A 26,781-nucleotide genomic window follows, 5' to 3' on the forward strand; every position below is an offset into this window, starting at 1 on the left:
AGGACTGGACATAAACAAAAGGAAGTGGATGTGGCGTAACAACCTGCGCTGCCCATTTTGGAACTGGGGAACAGGGTTTGATTGTCGGCGTCGGCTCTACATACTGTGGTCCGAGGATCGCAAGACTCGTGCTGGCGCAGCACAGGTGGTCGGATTGCCCTTGGAACATTCCCAGGGGGTGGTGCGGTGAACAGAGGCCGCATCTGCTTGGCAGCACCCTGTCGGTGAGAAAACAGCCTCTGCATCCTGTGTATGCAAACAAGGGCAACAACACATGCCCCCCTGTGTGCATGCACACCAGTTCCTGCATGGAATGGACGTTACAGTCGATGCTGTGCAGGAACCTGGGGGAATATCACCAAGGGCCTTATCGCCGCTTTAGCGGGAATTTTTCACGCTAAAGCGGCGATAATTTTATCGCCCTATTACCTATCTGTCGCTAACACCAGTTAACGACAGCTAATAGGCGATAGCGGGCATTTAGGGGCCCACTTTGCATGTCAGTGGTAATTATCGCTAATGACATGCAAAGTGGGCGTGCCCAGATGTTAGCGACTGAAAACAGTCGCTAACATGGCTATCCCCAACTTTTGGAAATAATCGCGCTAAGCGAGATTATCTCCAAAAGCTAACGCCTGCCCAGAGCAGTTCTTAGCCATGTTATCCAAGGGTAGGTGGATAACATGGCTAAGAGCATTTGCTCGGTAATGCATGAATATCGCTGACTTTTCAGCGATATTCATGCATTTCGGCTGATTTTTATCGCTTAGGAGATAAACCTTGATAATATCAAGACTCCTAAGCGATAAAAATATGCGAAACTCGGCGATATTATTTTGGCCGCTAACCAAGCTTAGCGATAATTATCGCTATAGCTTGGTAATATGCCCCCTTGTGAGGTATTCCCATTGCGGTGCCTTTTTCAAAGGCACTGCTACCTTTGAAAGAGGCACCGCAGCGGGAACCGTCATGCTGCCTGCCCACCAGATCACAAAAATGTTGTAATGTGGCGGGCGGCAGCAGCTCTTGGCGGTGTGGGTGCGCGGCGGTGGTGAGCCTCCGACCCCCACACCTCCAAAAGTCATAATTGCGCCCTTAATCTTTCCGTGCCTACAAAAATAAAAACAGTTAATGTTTCCTTGTGTAATGTAACTGGTGCTCATTTAAAGTGCTCCAGTTCTTCTGGTCGAGTTAGCGCTATATAAAACTAGGACAGCACATGCAAAAGTAGAAAAAAAACAAGAGATTCCCCAAAAATTAATGCCAAGGAATATACAAGCAGGGCAAGTGAGGAGACATTTAAAAGAACTACTACTTATAAAAAATACACAGGGTGCACGTTGTCTGCAGTATTTTATATATCTGTAGTGTTTGGCAAATTTCACAGATAGTATTATGTCAGCTGAGTTTCTGTTTTGTTGGTTGTAAAAGCTATCAGTCATAAATCTACTTTCTATTTGTAACTCGCACAATGCTTGGTGTCCTCATGTAACCGTAGTAGTTACTTTTCATTGTGCAAGAGGTATTTCATTGGATAAACATTTTCACAATTGTATGTAGTTGCTTGGTTTCCTCTGCCAGCGGGGCCAGACTGGCTGTTGCGGGCACCGGGCAATCCCCGGTGCGCCTCAAGGGTGGGGGCCGGTTTTGGGCCCCTGTGGGCCGTTTTTGTTTCAGGGCCGTTTATGTAGCATACCTGCAAAATTGGCCCTGTAACAAAATCGTCCGAAAACTGGCCCCGGCAAAGAGCTCAGTCGCACCCCCAACCTCCCCCCGAGGGCCGGCTGAGCACTTTGCCGGGGCCGGTTTTGGTTCCCTGCCCGGCCCTGTCTGCCAGTTTTCAAATTGCTTCGTTGGTGTTATTTTAGAGCATGCAGTAATCCCAGTTTAGTGCCACTGATCACCGGTCCAAGAGATACATTCGTGGATAAATATAAGGTCTGTGGGAAGCAGAGACATTTTGCTGGTGAAAATTGACCAAAATGATAGCCAATTTTGTGAAACTCATTTCAGATTGTCGCACCTGAAAATTGAATGCAAAGACATACCTTGGTATTGAAAAGTCCAGCAAAATGCCGGCAAGTGGACTGGAGTGATTTAAAATTGTCACCGCAACAGTTTCTACTTGAACCATTGTCCTAAGGGGAAAAAAGTTTGTGAAATTTCGTTACTGTGAAAATATTCAGTGTTTCACAAATTTCCTATAACATGACATTTAGCATATTTTGCAGGTGTAATTAACAGTTTGCAAGGGGTTAATTAATATTGAAAGCAGGCCACCTGGGGCATACAGTGATCAGTCTTGTAGTTGAGCCGCCACCGGGCACATCACTGAGAATTAAGATATTCCAGAAGAGACCCTGACAGTATGCCAATCAGCTATCATCCATTCAAGGACTAATAGGGCAACCTCCTCACCTATTGTCCTCCTCGCTTAGAATGTGACACTCATGGGGCTGCATGTGGCTGGCCTGGTACAGCTAGACTGAATGCTGCAGTAGGCACTGTTGATTTGCCAACTCCTTACAAATCACACAGGGCACCCCTAAAATTTGATACTGTTTTCACATTGGCAAGAGAGGTCAGTAGAGTTGGAGTGGATCAGGAAAAGTGAGAAAAGGCCAGCAGTTTGTGTAAGGCAGGTCTACCACCAATCCGCTGGCCAGAGAACACTAAAACTAGTAAATTGAGTCAGCTGGTGACCAGGAGATGGTAATCAGTGTCAGTTTAGCTATGATACAGCCATATTTGGTGCTTTTGTACTTTGGGTGGGTCCGTTTTTATATATTGTAAACACATGCGAGCAGATATGTTGACGTTAGCAGCCTGAAAAGTGTTGTTGGTAAAGTTAAGTCAGTATTTGTAGGCAAAGCTAAATATGATGGTTCACATGGTTACACATTCACATGAAGCAGATATTGTAAGGAAGTGATGTATTAATTGGGATGAATGGCAATTCAACAACAGTAATAAAGTCACTAACCTGTTCGATCCAGGCAAAGATTTCAATAATTTAAACCTGAGCCCAACCCTTGTTAGCTGTGGCACAGTGCAGACAGGCTTAATTTACAGAAAATTTGTAAAGCATTCTGAAGTATAGAAACAGTTAAAAAGTCAAAAATTCAATAAAAATCCCACTCCAATTAAAAAAAATTGGGAAACGTAATCAATAACATGACAATAAAAAGGCAAAAATCTAATAAGGGGAACTGGAGATAATATGTATTGTTTAATTTAAGGCAAAAAGCGCCAAGAAAAAGTGAATCAGTAGTTACTGTTTGCGGTTGACCTGGACCTAGGCGCAAATTTAGGCTAACCGCAGTTGATTGCAGATCAAATACAAGAAAGAGGGTTTGTCCCTGATCAAAGATTTTATGTTCTGACTTAACCTGTGAAATGGAAGTTGAAATCTTCTGGAGGGCCTAGATTGTAGGCTAGATTGTAGTCTGTATCCACCAATGTCTTCTCGGAGCTAGATAGCTGCTGCCTGTGTGAGGCGAATACTTTTCACGCCCTTGCCCAGCAAGATTTCTACTTTAGGACCCTGTTTTTTTAAGGTGCTCAAAATCCACAAACGAAGCATGCCAGAAGCTGTATGTGAAAAACTTGCATCAAAGTCAGACACCTTTGACATAAGGTCCTGCTGATGCTGAGAAGGTCCTGGAAATCCAAATAGTTTCCAAGTCCCAACTTCACAGAATTTCTGAAGAAGCTCCTCCTGGTTTCCTAGCACCTCAGGGATAACATGTAGGGAGCTGGAATCACTTCAGCAGAGGCTACTAGCAGGGACTAGTTCAGTTCCAGTTGCTATTGGCCAGCTGGCCACATCAGGAAAAAGGCCTCTTGCACCATGTAGCCACACAGGAGGTCAGTGAACTAACCCTTGGAGACTCTTCTTAGTCCTGTGAACAAGTGGGAGCAGGTCCAGACCTTCAGGTCTCTACAAAGGTCTGAAAAGGCAGGCTCAGACTTCTCCTGTCCTTTTGCAGGCCCAAAGAGTAATACATGTCACAATACATGTCACAAATAGTGGTTGAACCACTTCTCTAGTTTCTACCAAACCTGAGTTAGCTAAATTAATATATAAACCAGTTTTCCTCTTAGGACAACCAGAACCTTCCACAGTGAAAATTGTTTTTGAGGGCTTGTCACATGGTCATATTATATTTCTACAAACCCCACTTTTAAATTCTAGGCCCCCTACCTTGTGTGCAGCAAGGCATACGGAGGGATGGCTTAATATTAAATGGAAGTTTTTGTTGTCACACTAGCGGATGGCACAATAAGTGCTGCAGTCCACAGGTGACATTTAACTTACCATGCCATGGGTGTACTATCTACACGAGATACTTTGCCAACCTGGAAAATTAAATCTACTAATTAGGAGTTAGCAAATTATGTCCAGTTTTAAGGGTCAGCACTCATACAAGGGACCAGACAGAAGTGGCCCAGTGTGCAGAGTTGAAAAACCAGCAGCATCAGTCTATAAAATGTGATCGACCATGCAAAAGGGGCACTTTCTCTCAAACTTTATGTTGCGAACATTTCATAACTGTGCTTCCAAAATTTATTTAGTGTGCACACTAAAAATGAATAGCCTATAAAGTATTTCCATAGCACAAAACAATGCCAGAGCTTCCCAAGATAAGAGTATTAGGTCAATGGGTATTGCAGATGTGTAATCATTGCCAACAGTAGTTTGTGTCAAGGTTATAGGCTGCTAACCACAAAACTGTGCCACTAGTCAACAGGGAGACCTAATTTATCAGCTCATTTATGACAGAAATATTGGGGTACAATAAGGGAGATGTTTTAGCTATAGCTTGAACAGCTACAGGCAACAAAATAAAACTCTCTAGGTTTCTGGTGCCACCAAAAAACCCTGAGAAGGGTGATGGACTTAAAAACTTTTCTACAAGGCTGCTGGTTTCATAATGTGATGTAGGTTAGTGTGCTCCCTAGTGGTGGCATTGTATTTGGTCAGACTATATTTTGCATGGTGACATTCTGCATATCGATAAATGTCTTTTGTGTTCATGTCTTTGAAAATCCAGCTATGGTAAATGACACTGATTGTAATCGACATTCTCTCTGGTTGTATTTCAGGAGCTGGTGGGGAGCAACCCTCCCCAACGGAATTGGAAAGGAATCGCAATCGCCTTGCTGGTTATTTTGGTTATCTGTTCCCTAATAGTCACATCAGTTATCCTCTTAACTCCAGGTAATGTAATTCAAATTCATGTATTCCAGTATCATAATCAGAAAAGGTACGCTTCTAATATTGAAATAATGAATTACCAAAGGAGATTGATCAAATATTGATACAAGTCCAACTTGGTGATCCAGTGTTAAATCCCACAGACCGAAATTAGGAAACCATTACTGACAAGTTTGATGATGCACTATATTCATAAATATTGTAAATATCGTCCTGGCTTCTGAAAGTAAAGTATTTACTTTAGAATAATTTTCTGCCTTGCCAGTACAAAGATCATTTGTTTGCCAATATTGTGCACAAATGAGAGAGAGAGAGAGAGAGAGAGAGAAATGTCAGCAAATTTATTTGCAAGTCTTCAAAGTGAGTGCTCAGATATATAAACGAAGAAAGATCTCTCACTTCCCTAGCAGTTAATTAAAAATATTTCTGTATTTTTCTGTGTTCCCTCCAATATTGTGTCAACGGTGTCTCATTATAGCACTGAGTAATCAGCACATGGCCAAATCTTGGTTTTCCTCTGCAATATTTTATTAACTCTGTCACTGTCCAACTCTTAGTGATCAGTCTTTCCCTAAAATTAGTGAGTGACTGGCAGACCCACCTTCCTCCATTACTAATATTATTAACTCACAACAGTCAAATTCCTCTGTCTCCCCTTTACGCTACATTATTTTCTCCCTCCACAAAGCCACTAGTGACTTACACGCTGTACATTTCTTCCACCCCAATTTTGTTTATATCAACATTCAAAAATCCACCTCCCTAATTTCTCCTCAGGGATGGTACCATAAACTTTCCTATAACAAACTCCTGACTCTTATAAAATGTAAAGGGTATTTTTTTCATGAACAAAGTTTGATACAATGTGTGAAATGCTCCTTCTGTATGCATCGGAAACACCTACATTAGGGATGGCTATGATTCATGCTGCCCTTTTATTGTATTGATATCTCTTAGACTTGGTCTTAGACTTGGGTTGATTTAGTGATTCAACTACACAAGCAACCATCAATACCGATGGTTCACGTTGTATCCACATCAGCAAAAAAATGTGAAGATGTGGTGAAATAAGTCCCCTTCTCAACAAGACACTCATTTTCATCCCCTGTACATTCATTGACTCCTCCCCATCAGCTCTTAAATCACTATTCTATCCTATTTTATTTGAAACACGGCACACTCTATTTCCTGCTCATGGTATAGGTACATTCATAAATCCATCTCATACCACCATCATGGACCTCAAACTCTGTTGCATTATATTCCTCTCCTCCGCTCACCCACTGAGCATATTTTAATATGCAGCTAAGCTAGGTCATACTGCAATGAATCCAGACCATTCAGTCTGCAAATCAATAACTAAGTGCTCTTGTCCTTCAGGATTCTAACCATAATATTCTCTGTATTCAACCGCCATCTTACCTATGGCAGTTACATGGAATACTTAAAACCAAAAACCCTCATACAGCTGAATTTCTTTTTCACTCAAACACATGTGCTATACCAACACCGTTTTCCCCATAGTCCTAAAGTAACTATTCTTTAACAGGGTCATCATTTAACATTGCTTCAACCTTCACATTCACCTGCAATCTTACTTTTGCAAACAGCCAACAGGTAGTGGTGACCATGTGATCCCACGAGACCACCTAGCTATCTCCTCTCCCCTGGCAGAATTTAAATTTCTTCACTTGAGGAGGGTGTAAATGCTGAGACCTTGCGATAAATGCACATAAAAACAAGAATAATACCCTATATTCAGAGGCCTCCTTGGTGTGGTGTAGTTTTCACCATGCTGCTAGAGCACATGGCCACATTCAAGCAGTGTTGCGGATTGTGCCATCAAATCCATGCGGAAGCATCCAGGAATCCGATCATAGTATACTTTGGGATCTAGCGGGATTATCAAATCTTCAATTTTAGAAATGTTTCTATTAATCCCTCATTCTGATCAGTTTGATTTGCAATCTCTTTTAATGTTCTTATTCCTTAATCTCATCAGATGAAAAATAGATTGATGCCCAGCTACTGCTTGAAAAGAAATGAAACTCTGGATTGCAACCCACTTCTTAACTCGGGTGGTGTATCCCCACTAACTAGCATGTGCTGAGCAGTGGCTTCCATACCTTATACTATCTGCCCAGAAGCAATAGATCTTTCATAGCGATATCACCGGGTGGGTCTGTTGAGATTGCCACACAGCTTCATTGTGACATGGAGCAAGCCACAACCGTATTATCAAGAATAAATGTTACCTTATGGGAATGCATGATAGGCCTTTTCTCTCTCCCCGCCTACTTATTATTGATGACTTGCTCTATGTGCGGTATCCTTTGAAATTGGGGCATCTGCCTGGACTCAATAGACATTGCCTCACACCTGCATCCACTGTACTGCGATAAGATCACTTAGGGTGCTGTGGGCTATTAGAGGTGTATTGGCAGGCTTTGTTAAGATAGTTACATACTGTACAACTGATTAAAATGCTATTTGTGTGATAACTGTTCATACAGTCATTTGCAAACAATAAAACAGATTTGAATGAAAAAGAAATGAAAGCGTAAGACTAGAGCTGGTTTTATAAGATGCAGTCTATATGTTATGTTAACTCTCAGTAACTCTTAAGACTGCTAACATTGAAACTATAGCTGTAACCACTGTCAATATATATTAGAGCTAAAAATCGGATCCAGAGTTAAAGGAACCCAACAAACAGTGCTGTGGCTGGAGTCCAAATGCATGAGAGAAAAGCTAGTGCCACCCATAAAAAAGTATAGAAGGAGCACTACCCGATATTACGAAGCTGTTATGTAAATCAAAGCAAATTACTGGCACAACCAGATCACATTGGCTATCAGTACCTTATATGAAATGTCGCACACAGGACATACCCAGCTCCTTCTTCAGACCAATGACACCCAGGAATCTTGCTCCCTGATCTGATATAAGATTGCCCCTATTGTCAACACTAAGGTCCATACATTTAAGGATATTGTTTCACACCTTAGATAAAATTAATATTTTTCCACAAGAATCCTTTGTTAACCATTCAGAAACACAGTAATATCTTCTCACCATCACCAGCCACTATTTCCAAATAACACAGGTCTTAGTACATGTTCCTCATCATCATGTGGAAAAAACATACAGGTGGGCGTGTTCAAGATGGCAGACGAGTAGGACGCATCTGCTCGCCGATCCTGCCCACAGCCGGATCCTTACCTGCATAGCTTTTTCCAGCGCGTCCCTACCGGCAGATTTCGCCCTGGGGGCAGTCCGTGATCCTTGCCTGCACCTCTGAGACACTGGGCGAACAGTGGGGGCTGGTTTCGGGCTCCCGGGCCCGGCGGTGTTCGAGCTGAGCACACCTGAGGAGCTTCTGACAGCGGCGGCTGTTGTGCAAAGTGGGAGCTGAGGCTCCCGGCTGTCCTGGTGGGTCCTGGCTGCGGTCGCGGTACCTGATCTTAACCGCCGCTGTGACGCGGCCGAGCTTCTACTGCTTCCACGCCCGACGCCCGCTATTGGCGACATTAAGATGGCGGGTGCCCGCCTGCAGACCCACGGGGCTGCGAGTGCCTGGAGGAGGACTGCTGGCGGCGGCCGTAGTAACGAGCAAGAACGGAGGTTACTGCTGTGGATCCACGTCGCCTTGGTGGGTCCTGGCGGCGGGTGCTATGCCGGCGCTGTCCTGTGTCCGGGCCCCTAGTCACCCACGAGCTGTGCTCCTGGCTGCATCAAGATGGTGGCACGGGCCCGCTTCTGAGGTGCTGCGGCGGTGATTGCCCGGAGTGCGCGACTGCCTGCGGAGAGTCTGGACACCGGGTGGGCCCCGTTGTTCCGGTCGCGCCTCCTTCTAGGCTGTGGGTGCTGAGGCTTGCGCACCCATGGTGAGGATCGCGGCTGCTTTGAAGGTGTGGTGGGACTCGGGAGCACTGGCAGCGGTGCTTGATTTGCCTGCAGCAGTCGGGAGCAGCATGTGCGGGCCTGGAGCAGTTTGAGAGGTAAGCGGGGCCTGGCGGTGACTGACTTGACACAGCGTCTTCTGGAAGGCTTCTCTGCGACACTGTGGGTGTCCCTGTAGCTCCTGCCAGCAACTAGTGTGCTGCAGTGAGGGTGGTTGGGAGCAGCCTCCATCCTTGGGGACAGCGGCGAGACTCTGGCAACCTCATTGCGAGGCCCGCTTGACTGGTTACCTACAGCCGTTGGGAACAGTGAGGGCGGGCCTAGAGTGACCTTGTGAAGGTGAGCGGGGCCTGGCAGAGCCAACACTCAGGATACGCCTGGTCGGGGACAGCTGCGCAGTGCACCCCGCATTTCCACGGAGGACCTGCTTGCCTATCACCCTCGCAGCTAGTACAGACGGCCGGCAACACTGCAGCTGGGGCAGCTGGACACCCTACATGCCCCTTCTGCTCTACTAGACATTGAGGCTGCGGCACAGATAGATGGGGCGCAGCTGACATCTGGAAACTCTTCGCGGGAGCCCGAGTTTGGTTTCAGAGATCTTGGCGACTGACTGGGGGCTTAGCTAGGCCCTTGCCTACAGACATTGATTCTAGCTGAGTGACCGTCCCACCCCTGGTTTATTATGTGAGACGCCACTGTTGTGAGAGCCTTTCTTGTGTTGCCAAAGCGAATGGACGAGATCGGTCGTTGGAACGTGGTTATTGGCGAGGGCGCTTTCCCCACGGCCTTGGCTTAGAAACATCATCAAGGAGTGCTGGGTGCTGTGGATAGGCGCAACTAGAGCTACCTTATCTCCGTCCGGCTGCCCGGCCTTTCTACATGGCGACCTCCAGAAACTGGAAAGACAGGTCCATCAAAGACTTATTTCTCAAATCTGGCACTGGGGAGCAGACACTATGTCACGGGCAGGTGGGGCCGCGGACCGGCAGCACCCGACGGAGGCTGATGGACCTGTCACGCGCACCGTCCTGGAGTCGCTCTTTGCGGATCTGACCAGGGAATTTCACGCCATGAAAAAAGACCTTACCACAGAGATCTGGGAGATGTACAGGCATATTGACTCTGTGGGAGGACGTGTAGATGAGTTGGAGAACCAGACGACGGCCAGGGACGAAGAGGTGTCTCAGCTTCAACAGGAGGTGCTCCGCCTATGTGAACAACATTTAGATCTTCAGTCCCACACAGAAGACCTGGAGAACCGCTCTCCTTGAAACAACATCCGGATAAGAGCAGTTCCGCAGGGATTTGAAGCTCCTGATATATAGGCCTTTGTCGTAGACCTGTTCCGCCACGTTTTAGGAGGTCTCCCTGACCAGGAGATCCGGCTGTATCGCATGCACCGAGTGGGCCTCAGGAGATCAGCGACGGCTACGCCGCCTGACATTTTGACATGTGTTCATGATTTTAAGCTTAGGGAGCGCATTCTGCGCGAGGCACTGTCTAGGAATCCTATCGAATTCCGCTCATGCAAATCACTCCTCTTCCAAGACCTAGCTGCCTCTACTCTTCAGAAACGACGCAATTTCCGGCCTATCACCACATTTCTTCGCTCTAAAGATGTTGCATACTCCTTGGGGCACCCATTCCGGCTAATTTTTTTTTTTTGCAGAGTTTTATATAGCGCGAACTAGAACCGAACCGAATCAGTTATCAGAGCGCTTTACATAGCACCAGTTACGTTACATGAGGACACACTTTCATTTTAGGCACGGGGAGATTAAGTGATTTGCCCAGAATTACAGGGGTTTTTTGGCGTCGTTACCGAGACTCGAACCCAGATCCCCAGGTCCGACGTCGAGCGCCTTAGCCATTAGGCCAACCCCTCTCCCCTTCAAATGGGATGGTAAACTTCGCCAAGTCTGCTCTGTGGAAGAAGTGCCCTCTCTCATGCGCATCCTGGGGGTGGCGCACAACAGTTCCGAGAAGCACGCCAGCCCCGCTCGACGAGAGGACGGCGGCCGATGGCGGAGAGTGGGGGGCTCACTGCCGGTCTCTCACCCAGACACGGAGGCTATGGCCAAGGAACGCTCAGCGGTTCTCCGATCTTTATCAGAGGGCTCCACCCTCACTTCTGCTGACTGATATGGGCACTTTTCTTTTTTTGCATGTCACCCACCTTTGCTTCTTTTGTCCAGCTTTCCGGTGGGACCACTCCAGCTGTTTGGGCTGGGTCCGAGTTGGGAGGGAGCGGCGGGGACTCCTGCTATTCATCCCACGTCTCACCGCAGGCGGTTCGCCTGGGACTTTTGTGACCTCTACTTATGACAGTTATTCTTGTTTTGTTAGTTCGGGGTATTTTTTTTATTATGTTTCATTTTTTATGGGGTTCTCTCCTCCTCCTCCGCTGTTGGGACACACTCACCTCCTAGGCCCCTTTACTTGTCCTAGGTTCTTCAGATGAGTGTTGTTAGCTGCTGCAACCTTAGATTCCCGCCCGCATGGTCACTGATATCCACATTGTGTCCTTAAATGTGAAAGGCCTTAACAGCCCTACCAAACGAAGAGCATTGCTGTCTTACTTAGAGCCCTCTGTCGCCCATATATGTTTAATTCAAGAGACACACCTCCTCGCGGCCGATACCCACCGCCTTCGATCATGGGCATTTCCGATTCAAATGTTCTCATCCGCTGCTTCTAAAACTGCAGGGATTGCCTTCTTGGTTTCCTCCCATTTCCCGGGACGTGTGGGTAGCAAACAGGCTGAAATTTAGGGGAGGTTTCTGGCCTATACCTTTACTTTAGACACTTACACGTTTGTACTGGCCTCAGTTTATGTTCTCAATAGTGACCAGGAGAGTTTCATTAAGACGGTCATTCAGAACATCACAGGTTTGCCGGACCGGACAGTCTTGTTGGGATGGGACTTCAACATGGTCTTGAACGGGGACATGGACCGATCAGGGCAGCAATGGGGTCAGAGGGGGACCTTGTCCAATGCTGGGAAGCGCTTCTTGACCGATGCGGGGCTCACTGACATTTGGAGACATAAACACCCTAACACTAGGGCTTACACGTTTTACTCACACCCTCACAAAACTTACAATCGCATTGACTACCTCTTTACTTCTGACCTGCTAACACAGTGCGCTAGCGTGGTTGAGATTCTCCCCTGCCCATTGTCCAACCATTCTGCGCTGCGACTCTCTCTGTTCTTTCCCCCAAGGCATGCTACTCGACGATTTTGGCTTCTGCGGGAGACCATGCTCCAGCGTCCTTCGCTAGTGAGACAGATCGAGGGAAGCATGGCAGATTACCTAGCTTTAAATGACACACCAGACGTTTCTATGACAACCTTTTGGGAAGCGATGAAGGCGGTCCTTAGGGGGGGTTTTAGTGGCATCGGGTCAGCTGACAATAAAGACAGAAGGGAGAAGCGTGCGCACCTGATGGCTAAGGTAGTGGAGCTGGAACGTATTCACCAGCGAATGGGAGCGCCGAGGGTCTGGCGACAGTTGAAGACAGCTCGAGCACAACTCGCTGGGTTAGATGTTGATCGGGCGGAGTATGCAGCTTTACGCCTTAAGCATGCCTTCTATGTAGGGGGTGATCGATGCGAGTGCCTCCTCGCAAATCGCCTCTGTGCCCAGCGACAAGCGCAAAAGGTGACAGTGATACAGGACGCTGGGGGACGGGAAAGTAGCGAAGAGGCTTTGATTGTCGAAGCTTTTAGACAATTTTATGCATCATTATACTCGGCTCAGGTATTGCCTGACACTAAACCATCTCGGCATCTACGGAGAGCAGCCACCTCCACACTACTACCGTCCCACATAGTGGAACTGGAAGCCTCCATCCGAGTTGAGGAGGTTATCTCTGCGATTGCCCGTCTTAAGCATAACAAATCTCCAGGCCTCGATGGGTTCTCTTCGGGTTTTTATAAGAAATTCTGTGGAAAGCTGGGCCCTATTCTTACACGCGTTTTTAATTCCATAGGATCAACAGAGCCCTCTCCCTTCCCTTCCTCTATGTTAGAAGCCTTAATACCCGTAATACCTAAGCCTGGGAAGGATCACCATTTCTGTGGCTCGTACCGTCCTATATCACTTCTTAACGTGGACTTAAAGATATTTACCGGCATCTTGGCGACACGGCTTTCCAAATTTCTCCCCGGCCTGATAGATTCGGATCAATCAACTTTTGTCCCTGGACGATAATGCTTGGATAATACTAAACAACTTCTTCATCTGATGGATCGCTCCGAGCACTTCCCGGCGGAACGCATGATCCTCTCTGTCGACGACGAGAAGGCGTGTGACAGGGTTCATTGGCCGTATCTCCAAGAAACTTTGCTTCATTTTGGCCTTCCTGAGCGTTTCATAGCCTGGATTTTCCAGTGCTATGCGAACCCCACAGCGACAGTACGGGTGAATGGGGTGGCGTCAGCGGCCTTTCCAATACGTAGGGTACTAGGCAGGGCTGTTCGCTGTCGCCGCTGCTTTTCGCCCTGTATATGGAGCCCCTAGCCCAACGTATTCGGGATGACCCATAGATCCGAGGAATGTTCTTTGGAGAGTCTTAGCACAAACTTTGTCTTTATGCCGACGACGTGGTGGCGACCTTGGAGCGTCCTCGAGAATCCCTCCCGGCTTTCCTGGATGAATGAGCTCAATTCGCCCTAGCATCGGGCTTTCAGATAAATGTGCATAAGTCGCAAGCTCTTAGCTTGTCCCTAGAGCCAGAGACGCTGGTGCTCCTTCAGCGGGACTTTCAGATTCAGTGGGTCCAGGACGCCATCACATATCTGGGCCTCCGGGTGGCCCCCACCGTTTCTCTCACCAGACAAATGAACTACTCACTCCACTTGAAACTAGTACGAGCCTCACTCCCTAAATGGAGTCCTCACTCCCTCTCATGGCTAGGACGCATAGCGGTGGTGAAGATGGTGCTGTTGCATCAAATTCTTTACCTCTTTCACACACTCTCGCTGATGCCCCCCTCCGGGGTCCTACGAACCCTGCAGAGGAACATAGAGCGATTTATTTGGCGGGACCAAAGGGCTCGGATGCGCCGTGATCTCACTTACAGAGATCCGTTGGAGGGAGGTCTAGGGATACCAGACTTTTTGGTGTACTGGCGGGCGGCTCAGCTACGGGCATTGGTAGAATGGTCTCGACTAGAGTCTGAGGAACAGTGGTTATTTATGGACAGAGCTCTTGCGGCTCGCACTCTTTGGGGGGTCCCCTTTCTTCCCCGTCAGAGTCGACATCGCAGTTTATATTTATCAGAGGTGACCCGGTTCATTATGGCAGCTTGGGACAGGACTGCGACTGCTAGAGGCCTAACAACATTTCCGACCCCCATCACGCCCATTGTGAAGAACCCGAACTTTACACCTGGCCTTGACTATAGAGATTTTCATCATTGGACGACGGATGCTACTCGATCCATTGGGCATTTCTCTGATCTTTCTGGCCTTCGCCTGTTTGAGGAGTTCCGCACCGATCTCGGGCTTCCCAAAATGGAGCGATATCATTATTTCCAGATTAGACATTGAGTGCTGCAGGAGGGGGTGCGGGAGGGTGCGGAGCGGTTACTAAGGCCGTTTGAGAAGTGGTTAATCTCGAGGCACAGTGATGCACGCCTGACGTCAGACCTGCACAAATTCATGAGGCCCCCCCAGACATTGCGAAAACCTCGGGCAATTGTGGTGGGATGGTGAGCTGGGAAGGGAACTCTCCTCGAAGGAATGGAAGGACATTCACCATCTGGCCCATCGCACAGCTCGCAATGTGGCGTCCATTGAAACGGCCACCAAACTGGCCACTTACTGGTACTTGACGCCTGTACGACTCCATAGGAGCAATCCCTCACGTAGTCCATTGTGCTGGAGAGGCTGCGGCGCGCCGGGTACTCTTACTCACTTACTCTGGGATTGCCCTTCCCTGGGGACATATTGGTCACAAATACTAGACGAGATCGACTCCCACTTCGATACACAGATCCCGAGATTCCCAGCCTATATCCTTCTCGGCCTCCCCAACGCCATCACCTTTCCGCTCCACTCTCGGAGAGGCAAACAAATGGCCCTGACTTTAGGAGCAGCAGTACAGAACGTCCTAACACACTGGGGCTCCACGGTACTTCCCACTCGACTAGACTGGTTACACAAATTGTGGTTCATCCTGGGGATTGAAAAGATTTCTCTTTCCCTGACTAACCCAGGGTCCTCCTTCCACGAACTCTGGGCCCCTCTTGTAGTACTTTTGACATCTGAATTTACAGAGCTCACATGTCCCAAATACCTTAGATTATTACGTTTGACAGGCCCCCCATCGGCGCCCACTCCTGACACAATTGATCCTTAGCTGTTCTGGGGCCTACCTATTGGCATGCACTATCCCTATTGCGCGGGTTCACCCTTTCTTTGAGGAGGAGGAGAGGGGAGGGGGGAGGGGCAGAAGGGGAGGGGGGTTTTGTATTCAAGTTTATTGTTCCCTTTGCCAATTGCACGATACTACCATGCCTGGCTGTTACCCGATGATTGTGGAGCACACTGGCTCATTTGTTTTTTTGTGGAAATCAATAAAAGACATCTTAAATCAAAAAACATAAAAACGTTTTCCATTTCCCTTCTCTTGCGATGTAATTCATACTGCTCTTTCACTGTCCACCCTGACCACAAGGTGGCCACTCTAGGTTCATCTGTAAGCATACAGTGTGACACTGTAATAGACTCTAGTCGAGGTTTATTTATTTGCATATTAGTAGGAATTCAATTAGTGCCTGCATACAAGCAACAACACTTACCTTATTTGCAGATTGTTATGTAGAGTGAAATAGTATATTTCGTGTAAAAATAGCAGGAAACGTACTCATTTTTTAATTTTGCTACATCCATTACCCTTTGCACTTTGGATAACTGATTCGCCACCGTTTGTGCTATGGGCCTCCACACTCATGGTGGAGGGCCCACAGTCGTGGGGGAGGCTCCGCACTCATGGTGAAATCTCTGCAATGAAAATTCTCATTGTGGAGATTCCACCACAAGTACAGAGCCTCCCCCATGACTGCGGGGCCTCCACTACAAGTACTGAGGCCATTTGTGAATCAGGCATTATGTTTTTGCCGCCAATCATTGTGAAAAATAAATTTTTAGACACAAAAAACCTGTAACCAATTGGGTTGTTAATTGACAACCCTGTTGTTGGCTTTCAGCCCTAGTCAAGCAGCAACCACTATAGTTGTCATAGTGAGGCCCAAACCTAAATGAACCTCTCCTCAAACTTCTAGTACTTGGCACAGAGCAGTCAGGCTTAATTAAGATGCTATGTGTAAATAATTTTGTGCAACACTTCAAACAGTGCACACAAAAAGAATCCAAAACCTGATTAGAAAATTAGAGTATTTTTTTATTAATAGAAGAAGACCAACATGAGAAAAATCTAATCAGTAGAACAGGAGGTATGCAATTTTAAAGGTTTCAGTAAAAATAGCATCAAAAAGCACAAAGCGCCAACTGATAATATCTGATTGTGCCGGACTGGGACAAAGTCAGAAGTTCAGGCTGATTGCGATGGAGTGTGTTCTGGCTACAGGGACCCAGTTAGGCCAGCTGAACAAAGTACCTTAAATCCTGGTTTGCATAGCGTTGTGAGGGTCCGCATCGAAGATACATCATGCAGCTTAAGCAAAGCATCAGTATCGAGTTGCAGTGAGGCTGCAATGCAACGTCCTGCATCATCATCGAGGACCCGTCGACGAGGGTTTGCAATGCAAACCCCAGGATCAAGGATGCATCGCACGGTTGGAGCAATGCTTTGGTTCTGAGGAGCTGTGATGCAGAGTCTGGCATCATCAACGAGGGATGAGAGGGCCTGTGCTGCAGAGGCAATGAGTAGCAGCCGTTCCAATGAGGGAGCAAGCTGTGATGCAAAGCGGGTCTTTGCCACAGATCCATTCAGCTGTGACAATGCATCGTTTCTGTTCAGTGTTGTGTAGTGCAGCAGAAAAGATGCATCAGTTACACGGGCCACACAGAGGCTTGCGGAATACCGGAATACCGTAGGCCCACTTCCAAGAGTCCAGGACTAAGGTAGCATCCCTTGTCAGGATAGACTCACAGTTGACAGAGTCCAGGTGCTGGGGTCAAGGTTGTAGGAGCCTTCTGTCCCTGAGGCACAAGTCAGGAGACCAACCAACTAGCCCCTGGAGTCACTCTGGGGTCGTGGGTTCAGCAGATGCATGTCCAGTCCTTCTCAACCAGGCAAGAGTGCAGCAGGTCAGCACAGCAGGGCAGTAGTCCTTCAGAGCAGTAGTCCAGCATAGTGACAGTCTTTTCAAAAGCACAGCAGTCATTTTTCCTGGCAGAGTACCCACAGGTCCAGAAGAGTATTGAAGAGTTGTTGTCTGGTGTCCAATATTTATACCTGGGTCTTACGTTGAAGTGGGAGAAGCTTCTAGATGTTTCCCTTTGAAGTCCTCAGCCCTGCCTTCCCTGTCCTGTCTCCAGACTAACTGCATAGTGTATGCAGACCTTTGTGTGGAGGCAGGACGCAGCCTATTCAAGTGTGAAAAGGACTGGGCCCAACTCCACTCTACCATCCTGCCAGTGATGGCCCATCCAGGAACACCTAAGCACTTTATTGTGTGTGGCTGTTTAGGAGAAATACACAAAGCCCAACTGTCAACTTCGCCCAGTCATGTGACCCAGAGACAGTCTGAAGGCACTGAATGGCTAAGGCTGAAAAATGCAAACTGTCTAAAAATTGCATTTTTAGATTTGCAAGTGAAAGTCCAACTTCACCATAGGACAGGATTTTTCTTTACAATTCCAAAGACACCAAACATGAACTGGTTTCCTGCTTCCATTTGGAAACTGCAACTTATTAAAGGTAATAAGGTAACTTCAATCTAATCCTATGGCCTTGTAGTAGTGAAAAACAATGTGAAATGTTTTTGACTACCAGGACATGAACACTTAAAAGTACATGGTTTCCTTTTTAAATACATTGCACCCTGCCATCTGAGTTGTCAGGGCCCATCTTAGGGGTGACTGACATGTACTAAAAAGGAAGGTTTGTGCCTGGCAAAAGGTTTATTTTGCCAGGTCAAAATGGCAGTTTGCAACTGCACTCACAGGCTGCAATGGTCGGCCTGAGACATGTTTGAAATGCTAATGAAGTTGGAGGCACAACCAGTGCTGTGTGCCCACCAGTTGTATTTAATTTACAGGCCTTGGGGCAAAATTAGTGGCACTTTACTAGGGACTTACTAGTAAATTAAATATGCCAAATGGGTATAAGCCAATTCTACCATGTTTTAAGCAGAGAGTACAAGCACTTTAGCACTAGTTGGCAGTGGTAAAGCGCACAGAGTCCTAAAGCCAGCAAAAATGAAGTCAGCACAATGTAGGGTTTAAGGCAACAAGGTAGCAGGTAAACTATGCCAAGGATGAAAGGTCTGATCCAACCAAAGACCCTTTTGCCATATTTTGACTTGATTTTGCAGCCATCAGGACCATTATCTATGGAACTTCTAAATTTGATGTTTTATATTCTATCAAACTGTGCGCATTGTTGATTATAAATGAGATACTCAGGGATCATTATATTGTTTCTACTGCAGGTTGTAGTGATTGAAATTGTTTGTTTTCGTGTTATGGACTACTCTCTCTAGCACAGGCTGTGCATTCTCTCCCCTTCGGAACTTCAAGTCTTCCCTCCAAAACCGCACTGTTTTATTGAAATACTGAATAGTTGACCTTCACCATCTAGTGCCATGCTGTTTCTGAAGCTAACCACCAAATATCCAACCTTTTCTCCTGCAACTAAGTTTCATATCATAGAACAAATATGTGTGTGATGCGACAAGCAAAGTATGTATTGTATTTTCTTTCTTTCATGACATAACAGCACTATATAGCACTTCCTGGGTATCAATAATCAAAAAGGTAAAGTGCTAGCAAGGAGATCATTTACACAATATTCGTGCTAGCTTTCAAACAGTGTTAAACCAACATACATGTGAACATGATTTGACAATCAAATTAGTCAGAACAAAGAAAAGGGAAAAACAGGTGTACAGAAAGAGATCCAATAAAAATACTTCTATTGTTGGGTGCAGAAAGAGTCAAAAACCTGGCATATATTAATCATGTACATTCAATTTAATGTCCATTATCATAGATTAATGCATGTATGTCCACTCATGAGAGTCCACTCTCATATTTACTGGAATAAGTCCTTTGTGTGAATCCATCAATCCAGGGCTTCAATATTTATCAAAAGAGAAGTGGCACAGCATTGACGTTTCTGTCTCTGGTGTCACAAGCTTGTGAGACCATTATTATTATTATTATTATAATTAAGCTTATAAAGCGCTCAGCTACCCGTAGGTTTCCCGGCGCTAAACCAAAGATGAGAGGGGAAAGCAGAAGAGGACTGTTAGATGTTAAATAACCAAGTTTTTGCCTGTCTGCGAAACCTAAGGTAATTGGGTTCAGTTCGTAACTGCAGAGGTAGAGAATTCCAGAGTGAGGGGGCAAGCCAGGCGAAAGAGCGGCCACCCATTCTGGCTCTCTTAATTCTAGGAACAGAAAATAAGTGTTGGCTAGATGATCGCAGATTGCGAGGAGGACAGTATTGTTGTACCAAGGAATTGAGGTAAGGTGGGGCTAGGCCAGCATTTATTCTGTGCATAATGCAGAGGGCCTTGAATTTTGTCCGGTTTTCAATACGGAGCCAATGCAAAGTGCGTAGGGAATTGGAGGTAGGGGATGTAGCGGGTAATTTGCAAAGTAGGCGCGCTGCCATGTTCTGGACAGTCATCATGACCATGAGTATTATTGGGCTTTCATAACAACCCACAATAAAGGATAGATAGAGCTGCTAAATCACTTATACAATTTGCTCAAAGATGAATTCATCATAAGTGAATTAGATTATGGCAAATGTAATTAATGATCACGTTCATGAGAGAAGATTCTTATTGCAGGCTCTGCAGAAGAATCTAGCATTACCAATCCGCTGTGGCCTTGCATGTCCACAAATAGTCCTGATGATGGACTCACGGACTTGTGACACCACAGACTGAAACGTCGACACAAAGGACTTATTCCAGTTAATATGGGAATTTACCTTTTTGAAATTTATTATGAAGCGCTATATTAAAAAAACGATGATTATTTCTAAGACAGAGATGTTTTAAGGCATGGGCAAAGTGGGCAAAGGCCCAGGGCCCCCACCTTCCAAGGGGTCTTCTCAGAAGGTCTATTCTATTTCTCTATCTCCACCTCTTTCCCCCTCTGTACCTGCCTTTACCTCTGACTCTCTTTTTACCCAGTATCATCTTCAGGCTATTTCGAGATTGGGCAAGACAGATTTAAACTGTATGTATGTGATCCTGTTTCTGAAATGTAACATATATTCAGAGTTGTTCTGAACAGGGGCCCAAAATATGTTTTGCCAGGGGCCCTCAAAATACTTATGATGACCCTGTCCTAAGAAACAATTTGGAATGGTAGATAACAGTGAGTGAACATTCAGTGTAGGAGAGTGCAATTGATGTTCTTACTTGTACAGAGAAAGCAAGAAAAAAGCATTTTTTAAATATTAGTGCCCAATAAACAGGGCTAAATCATTTTGCATTAGGGGAGGACAAAATTATGTGGCAGGGTTGACTAAATTATGCGGCAACAAAAGGCAAATTGTTACTATAATTTGGCACATTTTGTGATTGTATTACTTCATTATTTTGTCATTTTTATGTTTCACCTGCACAGCGCTTGTGTGGTGCTTGTAAAATCTCTTGTATTTAGTATAGTTCAAACTGGGGCTCTTATCAGTTCCCATAGCCAAATAACTGTGTTCATCCGCTTTTGTGTTGAACTTTTTTGTTGTTAACTTCCCCTGGCTGCACACACTTATAATACTTCTACTAAAGCTGTTCACACTGCTTAAGCCCTGATCACTGTCAAGGTATCTTCCCACAGAACAGGTAGACAGCTTCTAACAGTAGGCTGGAATGCTTGATTTTAATTAATTAGTTGTGTAAAGCACATGCTTGAGCCTTAGAACATTTTGCCATTTCCTATTAATGGCTCCGTACCTTTCTTTGCACTTTGTAGGGATTATCGGATTGATTCTTTCAACTTAATCTATTTGGTTATGTTCAAATTCTAAATGTTTCAATAAGCATTGCATGTTAAAAATAAAGTTAATATACAAGAGCTATGCTATATGTTTCTACTAAACAGGCAGCCACAAGTGCAGTTACCTTGCAGACAACAGGGTCATGATTTGAATGGTGCATCAAGTGCATTGGCACAGGGTCCAAAAGGTGTCAGAACTTCTCTAAACACATAATGTTGCTATTACATCAATTAATTCTATTATTTCCTTCTTTCATTTCTTTTTTCAAAATGTTGCTATTACTTACACGCGCTATACCACTAGTAACCGCACAATATATTTCCTTTTTGTTCATAAATAAGTCATAACACTTTAACAGACTTTCTGTAATTTATGTTGTACAACTACTCAGCAAGCTACAACTTACAACAAAAACAGCTTATTATTAATCACATAGGCAAAATCAAATGCATTTACCAATGCTTGTTACTTATGGTAACACTCTCTGCCCAAGGATTTCACCTTGTTAGTGCCTGTTTAATATAGAAATGCAGCAATAGGCAACTGAAAGATGGCTAGTCAATTTTTAGCAAAGTGCCTTTCACTGCATGGGAGCACATGTTGTGATTTAAGAACTTTTGATCAATTTAAGCTAGAAACAAAGTGTTTGTTTTCAAATCTGCAGATTATGCAGCAGATGATGGATTATATGGCAAATATGGGAAATCCATATTAATGCAGAAAACACTGTGGTCACAGAATGGCATACTTTTTTGGGCCCTTCCAATAGTGTAATTTACAGAACACGATTTAAGGAAATTAAGTACAAATCAATATGTTTTAACTCCGTTCTGACAGCACCAATTACATTATTCAAATGTTTAGGGTTTTCTAAATAAGGATTTTTTTTGTGAGGAGTTCTCTGTCCTCGAACTCTTTAAAAAGGGTTTCTATAAATGCATTTTACTGCACAATTTCACTTAGAATCTACAGTTATTCTGTGTCACTCAAAAAAAGATACCCGTCAATATTCAAATCAGACTTTCCCTCTCAAACTGGGATCTCAGTTGCATCTGACTTTGCCTGACAAATCTTTACGATTTACACTGGGCCTTAACTTATCCTTTTAGAAATATGTCTTGAATATCACTAGAGCAGCACCTCAGCAATTACAGCTCCAGCTGAACAACACTGCTGAGCTCACCTCAACGGACTTGAACAGCTGCAGAGCTGCTGGTATTATCTCACCTAGAATAAGGGAATACACCGCTTTCCAGACTTCCCAATTAAACGCAGACCGCTGAAATCCATCCTCCATTCAGCAGCATGTCAAATTCTACAAACAAATGAATCGGATCATATGCGTCTTATACAGCATCTGCTCCACCGGTTATCTCCCCAAGCTCATTTCAAATTCCAAATCTGTAGCATTACTTATAAAGCAATCCATGTTAAGCAGGTAGCCTTCTCAATAGACAAGTTGAATGTCTCTGGAGGGATAAGATAAAACCAGAAGCAAATACTCCCTGGGCCTCAACAATTCAAAAGTGAAAAAGTCAAAAACACTAAAGGTAACTTTTGACTTTGCCACACCAAATTCTTGGAACACTCTCAGTGTAGCTGGAGTTACCTCATACCCCTTTGATATTCCATCAATTAATCAGGTACTGTTTGTTTTTAGTTTATTTAAAAACATATGGACTGTTTGCACTTTATTGTAAACACAATAATAAAATATCTGTATCATCCGGTTTTCTACCATTCCATTGCAGACAGGATAATGTACCCCTAGCCATGCAATATGGGAATATAGCAAGTCAGCGAGGAGTTCCATGACTGTATAGAGGAACAAGGTTAAAAGCCAAGTTCTTTTATAACGTTATGGAACTCTGAGGTGACTTGTAATATTCTTATCATGTACGGCAGGGGGTACTTAATTCCTTATAAAACATGGTCACACCATCACTTTTCCTACAAACCTCTTAACTCCTTGGTGCGTAGCTCTTTCATATGAAAAAGGGAGCATGTTTGTAAACATGAAGAATAAAAATAGAATTTTTAGAGCAAAATTAAACACATCAAAAGAGGTACTAGATAGTTGTTGCAAAAATATATTGGAACAAGATTAATAAACTTCAGTATTTTTTGTTTAAAAGGCACCGTAGAAACATGCATAAAGATTCAAACTTTTTTATAACTACAAAAGGGTACAAGCCAATAACATATTGCCATAAATATCTACTTTCTGCTTTGCACTGTACATTGTTGTATAGCTCCTATATATCCTTATATCGTGTTAAGTTAGCATAGGTACATTTCAGATTTAAACGCCATTTTTCCTTTCTTGCAACTTCTGCACACGACCCTTAATTGTTGACTTAGCTTTCAACCTAGTGTTTTGCCGTGGTGTATGTGAGAATAATATGTTATTGCTCTGATATCAGTCTTGTTTAATAAACCATGTCTGCACGGAGAGTGCTGAAGTTTCAGGAGCAACACGATATGGAATTGTTATGAGGTCTGATCTCCACGCCTTCATAGTCATAACACAAGTGCAGCCTTTGCCAACTTGGGCCTGAGGCGGGATTGATATTGCTTTGCACGAGAATTGTTAACACACTTGATGCGGTGCACATGCAGAGAGAGCTGGTGTATGCTGATGTGATTCCTTCATGCTAGGACACTAAGGTATGGGCCCGCCCTAAAACAACCCAAAGAGACCTTCTTAGATAATAATATAATATATGTGTTAGGGAGGGTGAGATATAAGTGTTGTTAACTCTTATTCATTACAGCATGTTAACATGCTGTCACCATTCGCTTTTTATGTCTTAGTAACTATGCTGATAATTTTGCTACTGATAATAAGTATACTTGTATTATCAAAGATACTGCGCCTGAGAAGACGGCATTAGTAAATAAACATTTCAAATGCACATGTGTCTTCTTTACTCCATGTTCTGGTTTGTAATGATAATATAACGAAAGAGTGTTCATGAGTCCCACGTACCCTGAGGTACTGTAAGTTCATGTTCTGGTTTGTCTAAACATTGGGTGTTTGATATGTCCAATGAGACACTGTAGCTAGCTCGGTAAGGGGTGAGTTGGTTGCTAAGGTAAGTTTTGGGACATCCTAATTTGCCGAGGTTCCACTCCTCTGTGCACAGTTCTGTGTGAGTACAGAAACCCTGCAACATGGCGCCCAACGGTTTCGGTGGTCTTATATCATGACACTCGAGTAGTTTATCATTCATGCCTTAACCCCTTCACATCCGTTTCCGGAAAACGGGGTGTTGGTGAAACCTACCTATTTTTTGAAATAGGTCTTTATTCAAGCTTGATTCTTACTTAAACGGTTTCTTTGAATTACTACCCAGTTGTGCTACAAAGTATTCTTTGTGTTTTCTTGTTTCCAATTCTGTAATGGCGGCAGCGGTGGCTATTGCGCAGCATAGTCGCGTAGCTGTACGCAACCATCTTCAGACGTACCAAGTCCCAGTAGATGGGATGGCTGTGATTTTCGTGGTAAGTGCAGATCCGGCGTTTCCTTACGAGTTGTTTTACTCTTGGGTTACGTTTCCGGCTGTGGACGCTAATTCTGGTTTGTTCCACTCCTACACCGCCTCGGATGTCCCGACTGAATATACGCCATACAGGGCATTGGAAATACCTATTGATCATTGGCAGCATCGAGTTTGGTTTGATGGCGCCCTCCCCCACTCTTTGTCCCCTGCGAGGTTAGGTCCACTCTCAATTCCAGGTACTAATTGGCCTGCGTTGGGTGGCTTTACCCCGCACCCGAATCACGGGGCTTGTACCCTGGCAGAAATTCGCAGGCTACATGTAGTTTCCATTTCCGTGATTCGTGCTTTAGTGCAATACATCGGTCGACATCTTCCTGGTGGTCCCCAGGGGGGTGCGGCCGCTCCCATGGAACGAGGCGGAATGCGTCTCAATCCAGTGATGGTAAATTCGGTTTTTGGTGCGCGTCCTGTTGACAACGATGACTTCCCATTCTGGCTAGCAGAGAAGTTTGATCAACTGGAGGCGGTTTTTCCGAATTCTACTCCTGCTGATAAACATAGAATGTTGACGATTACTCTACCGAAGGATATTACTCCTGAACTTGCTGACTGTGACAGCTGGGGAAAAACGTTTGCGGCAGTTTATACAAGGTGCTTCGGCACCCCGTCTATGACTGCCCTGCCTGAAATCGTTAGACGTGTTCAGAATGATCACGGTCCAGAGGCAGCGGTTGAATTGGGTATGCGCCTGTGTGGTTCTTTTGAGATTGTAAGTGATCTCATTCTCTCCAATGTTAAAGGAGATGCAGTTAACTTTCAGGTGTCGAATGCTTTGGCTGCTCTGCCCGATGCCGACAAACCCCGCCAGTTAGCAAAGATTGTGGTGGCCGCTTATAAAACGATTGGCCGCACAAGTAGAGGTCTGAAATATTTTCCAGTGAAGGAGAAAAAACAACCACAGGGACAGTCTGCAGTGACAGATGCCCAGCCCAAGTCCAAGAAACAAAATTGGCCTAAAAAACAGACACAGGGGAAGCAGACAACGCAGACTCAGGGTACTTTTCCTGCAATACAAGCTCCTGCGCCACCCGAAAAAGTTTATGATTTGCGCGACCGCGCGATGATTAAATCACCTGATCGTTTTCAGGGTTCTGATCAACGCTCTCCTCGTTCCTTTCAGGACACATCGGCCCCGAAAACCGGTGGAGGAGGAGGGGGTGGACGTGGACGTGGTGGCCAACAAGGACGTGGTCAGTCCCGCCAGACGGACGGCGCAGTGAAGCAGGAGGATTCTACGCCTAGGCGTCCGCAGTTTGCGAAAAAGAAAGTCGCAGCCTTAACAGCGCATCGATATGCCACAGATAGTGAGAACGCGGCTTCGGAATCTGACGTGGGCTCTGACCTTGCTGGACAGCGCGGCGGAGATAACCATAGTCAGAGAGGCGCTGCGTCCACTACTGAGGGTGACAGCGACTGATGTCTACGTTGTGATAGAAACAGCGGATACGAGACTTGCTCCCCCTGAAAGACTATATGAAATTGTCCTGTTAATTGAAGGTGACATACAGCGTACCGTTAAAGGTGTATTTTGGGAAAATCTGTCCTCTACATATGATATTTTACTTTCGGAGGCTGACTGGCCCCCGCCTTTTGTGCTCGCGGCGCCGCGAGGGGAGGAGGTAATCCTACCCAGTTTCGCGAACACTGTCTCGAAAGAGCATGCGCAGCATTTTGCAGAAGAGTGGGCTCGGGCTCTCGCGCCGGCTCTGTACCGTAACCAATGTGGTTGGGATAAATTGTCGCCTTGCCACGAAATTCCGTTGCGGTCTCAGCCGCAGCCTCAACCTCAATATCCCATTCGGCGTGAAGCAAAATCTTCCGTCGCGGAAATCCTTGAACAATTGGAATATCAGGGAGTTATTGAAACGTGTGTGTCACCGATGAATAATCCCCTTTTTACTGTGAATAAACCTGACGGATCATATCGTTTGGTTTTGGATTACCG

At 45.4% G+C, this 26,781-nt stretch overlaps 1 protein-coding gene across 4 annotated transcripts in view; it reads left to right on the top strand.

Annotated features, from left to right (window-relative positions):
• The window catches only part of DPP6 (dipeptidyl peptidase like 6), a 2,254,101-nt gene that overhangs the window by 982,575 nt on the left and 1,244,745 nt on the right, over window positions 1-26,781 (top strand). For all 4 annotated transcript variants that reach the window (XM_078663245.1, XM_078663244.1, XM_078663246.1 and 1 more), the window contains exon 2: window positions 5,107-5,221. In XM_078663245.1, coding sequence (XP_078519371.1) covers window positions 5,107-5,221 — 115 coding nt within the window. The remainder of the gene's footprint in view (window positions 1-5,106; window positions 5,222-26,781) is intronic.

Source organism: Lissotriton helveticus, chromosome 10 (genome assembly GCF_964261635.1).
Source record: "Lissotriton helveticus chromosome 10, aLisHel1.1, whole genome shotgun sequence".
Lineage (NCBI taxonomy): Eukaryota > Metazoa > Chordata > Amphibia > Caudata > Salamandridae > Lissotriton > Lissotriton helveticus.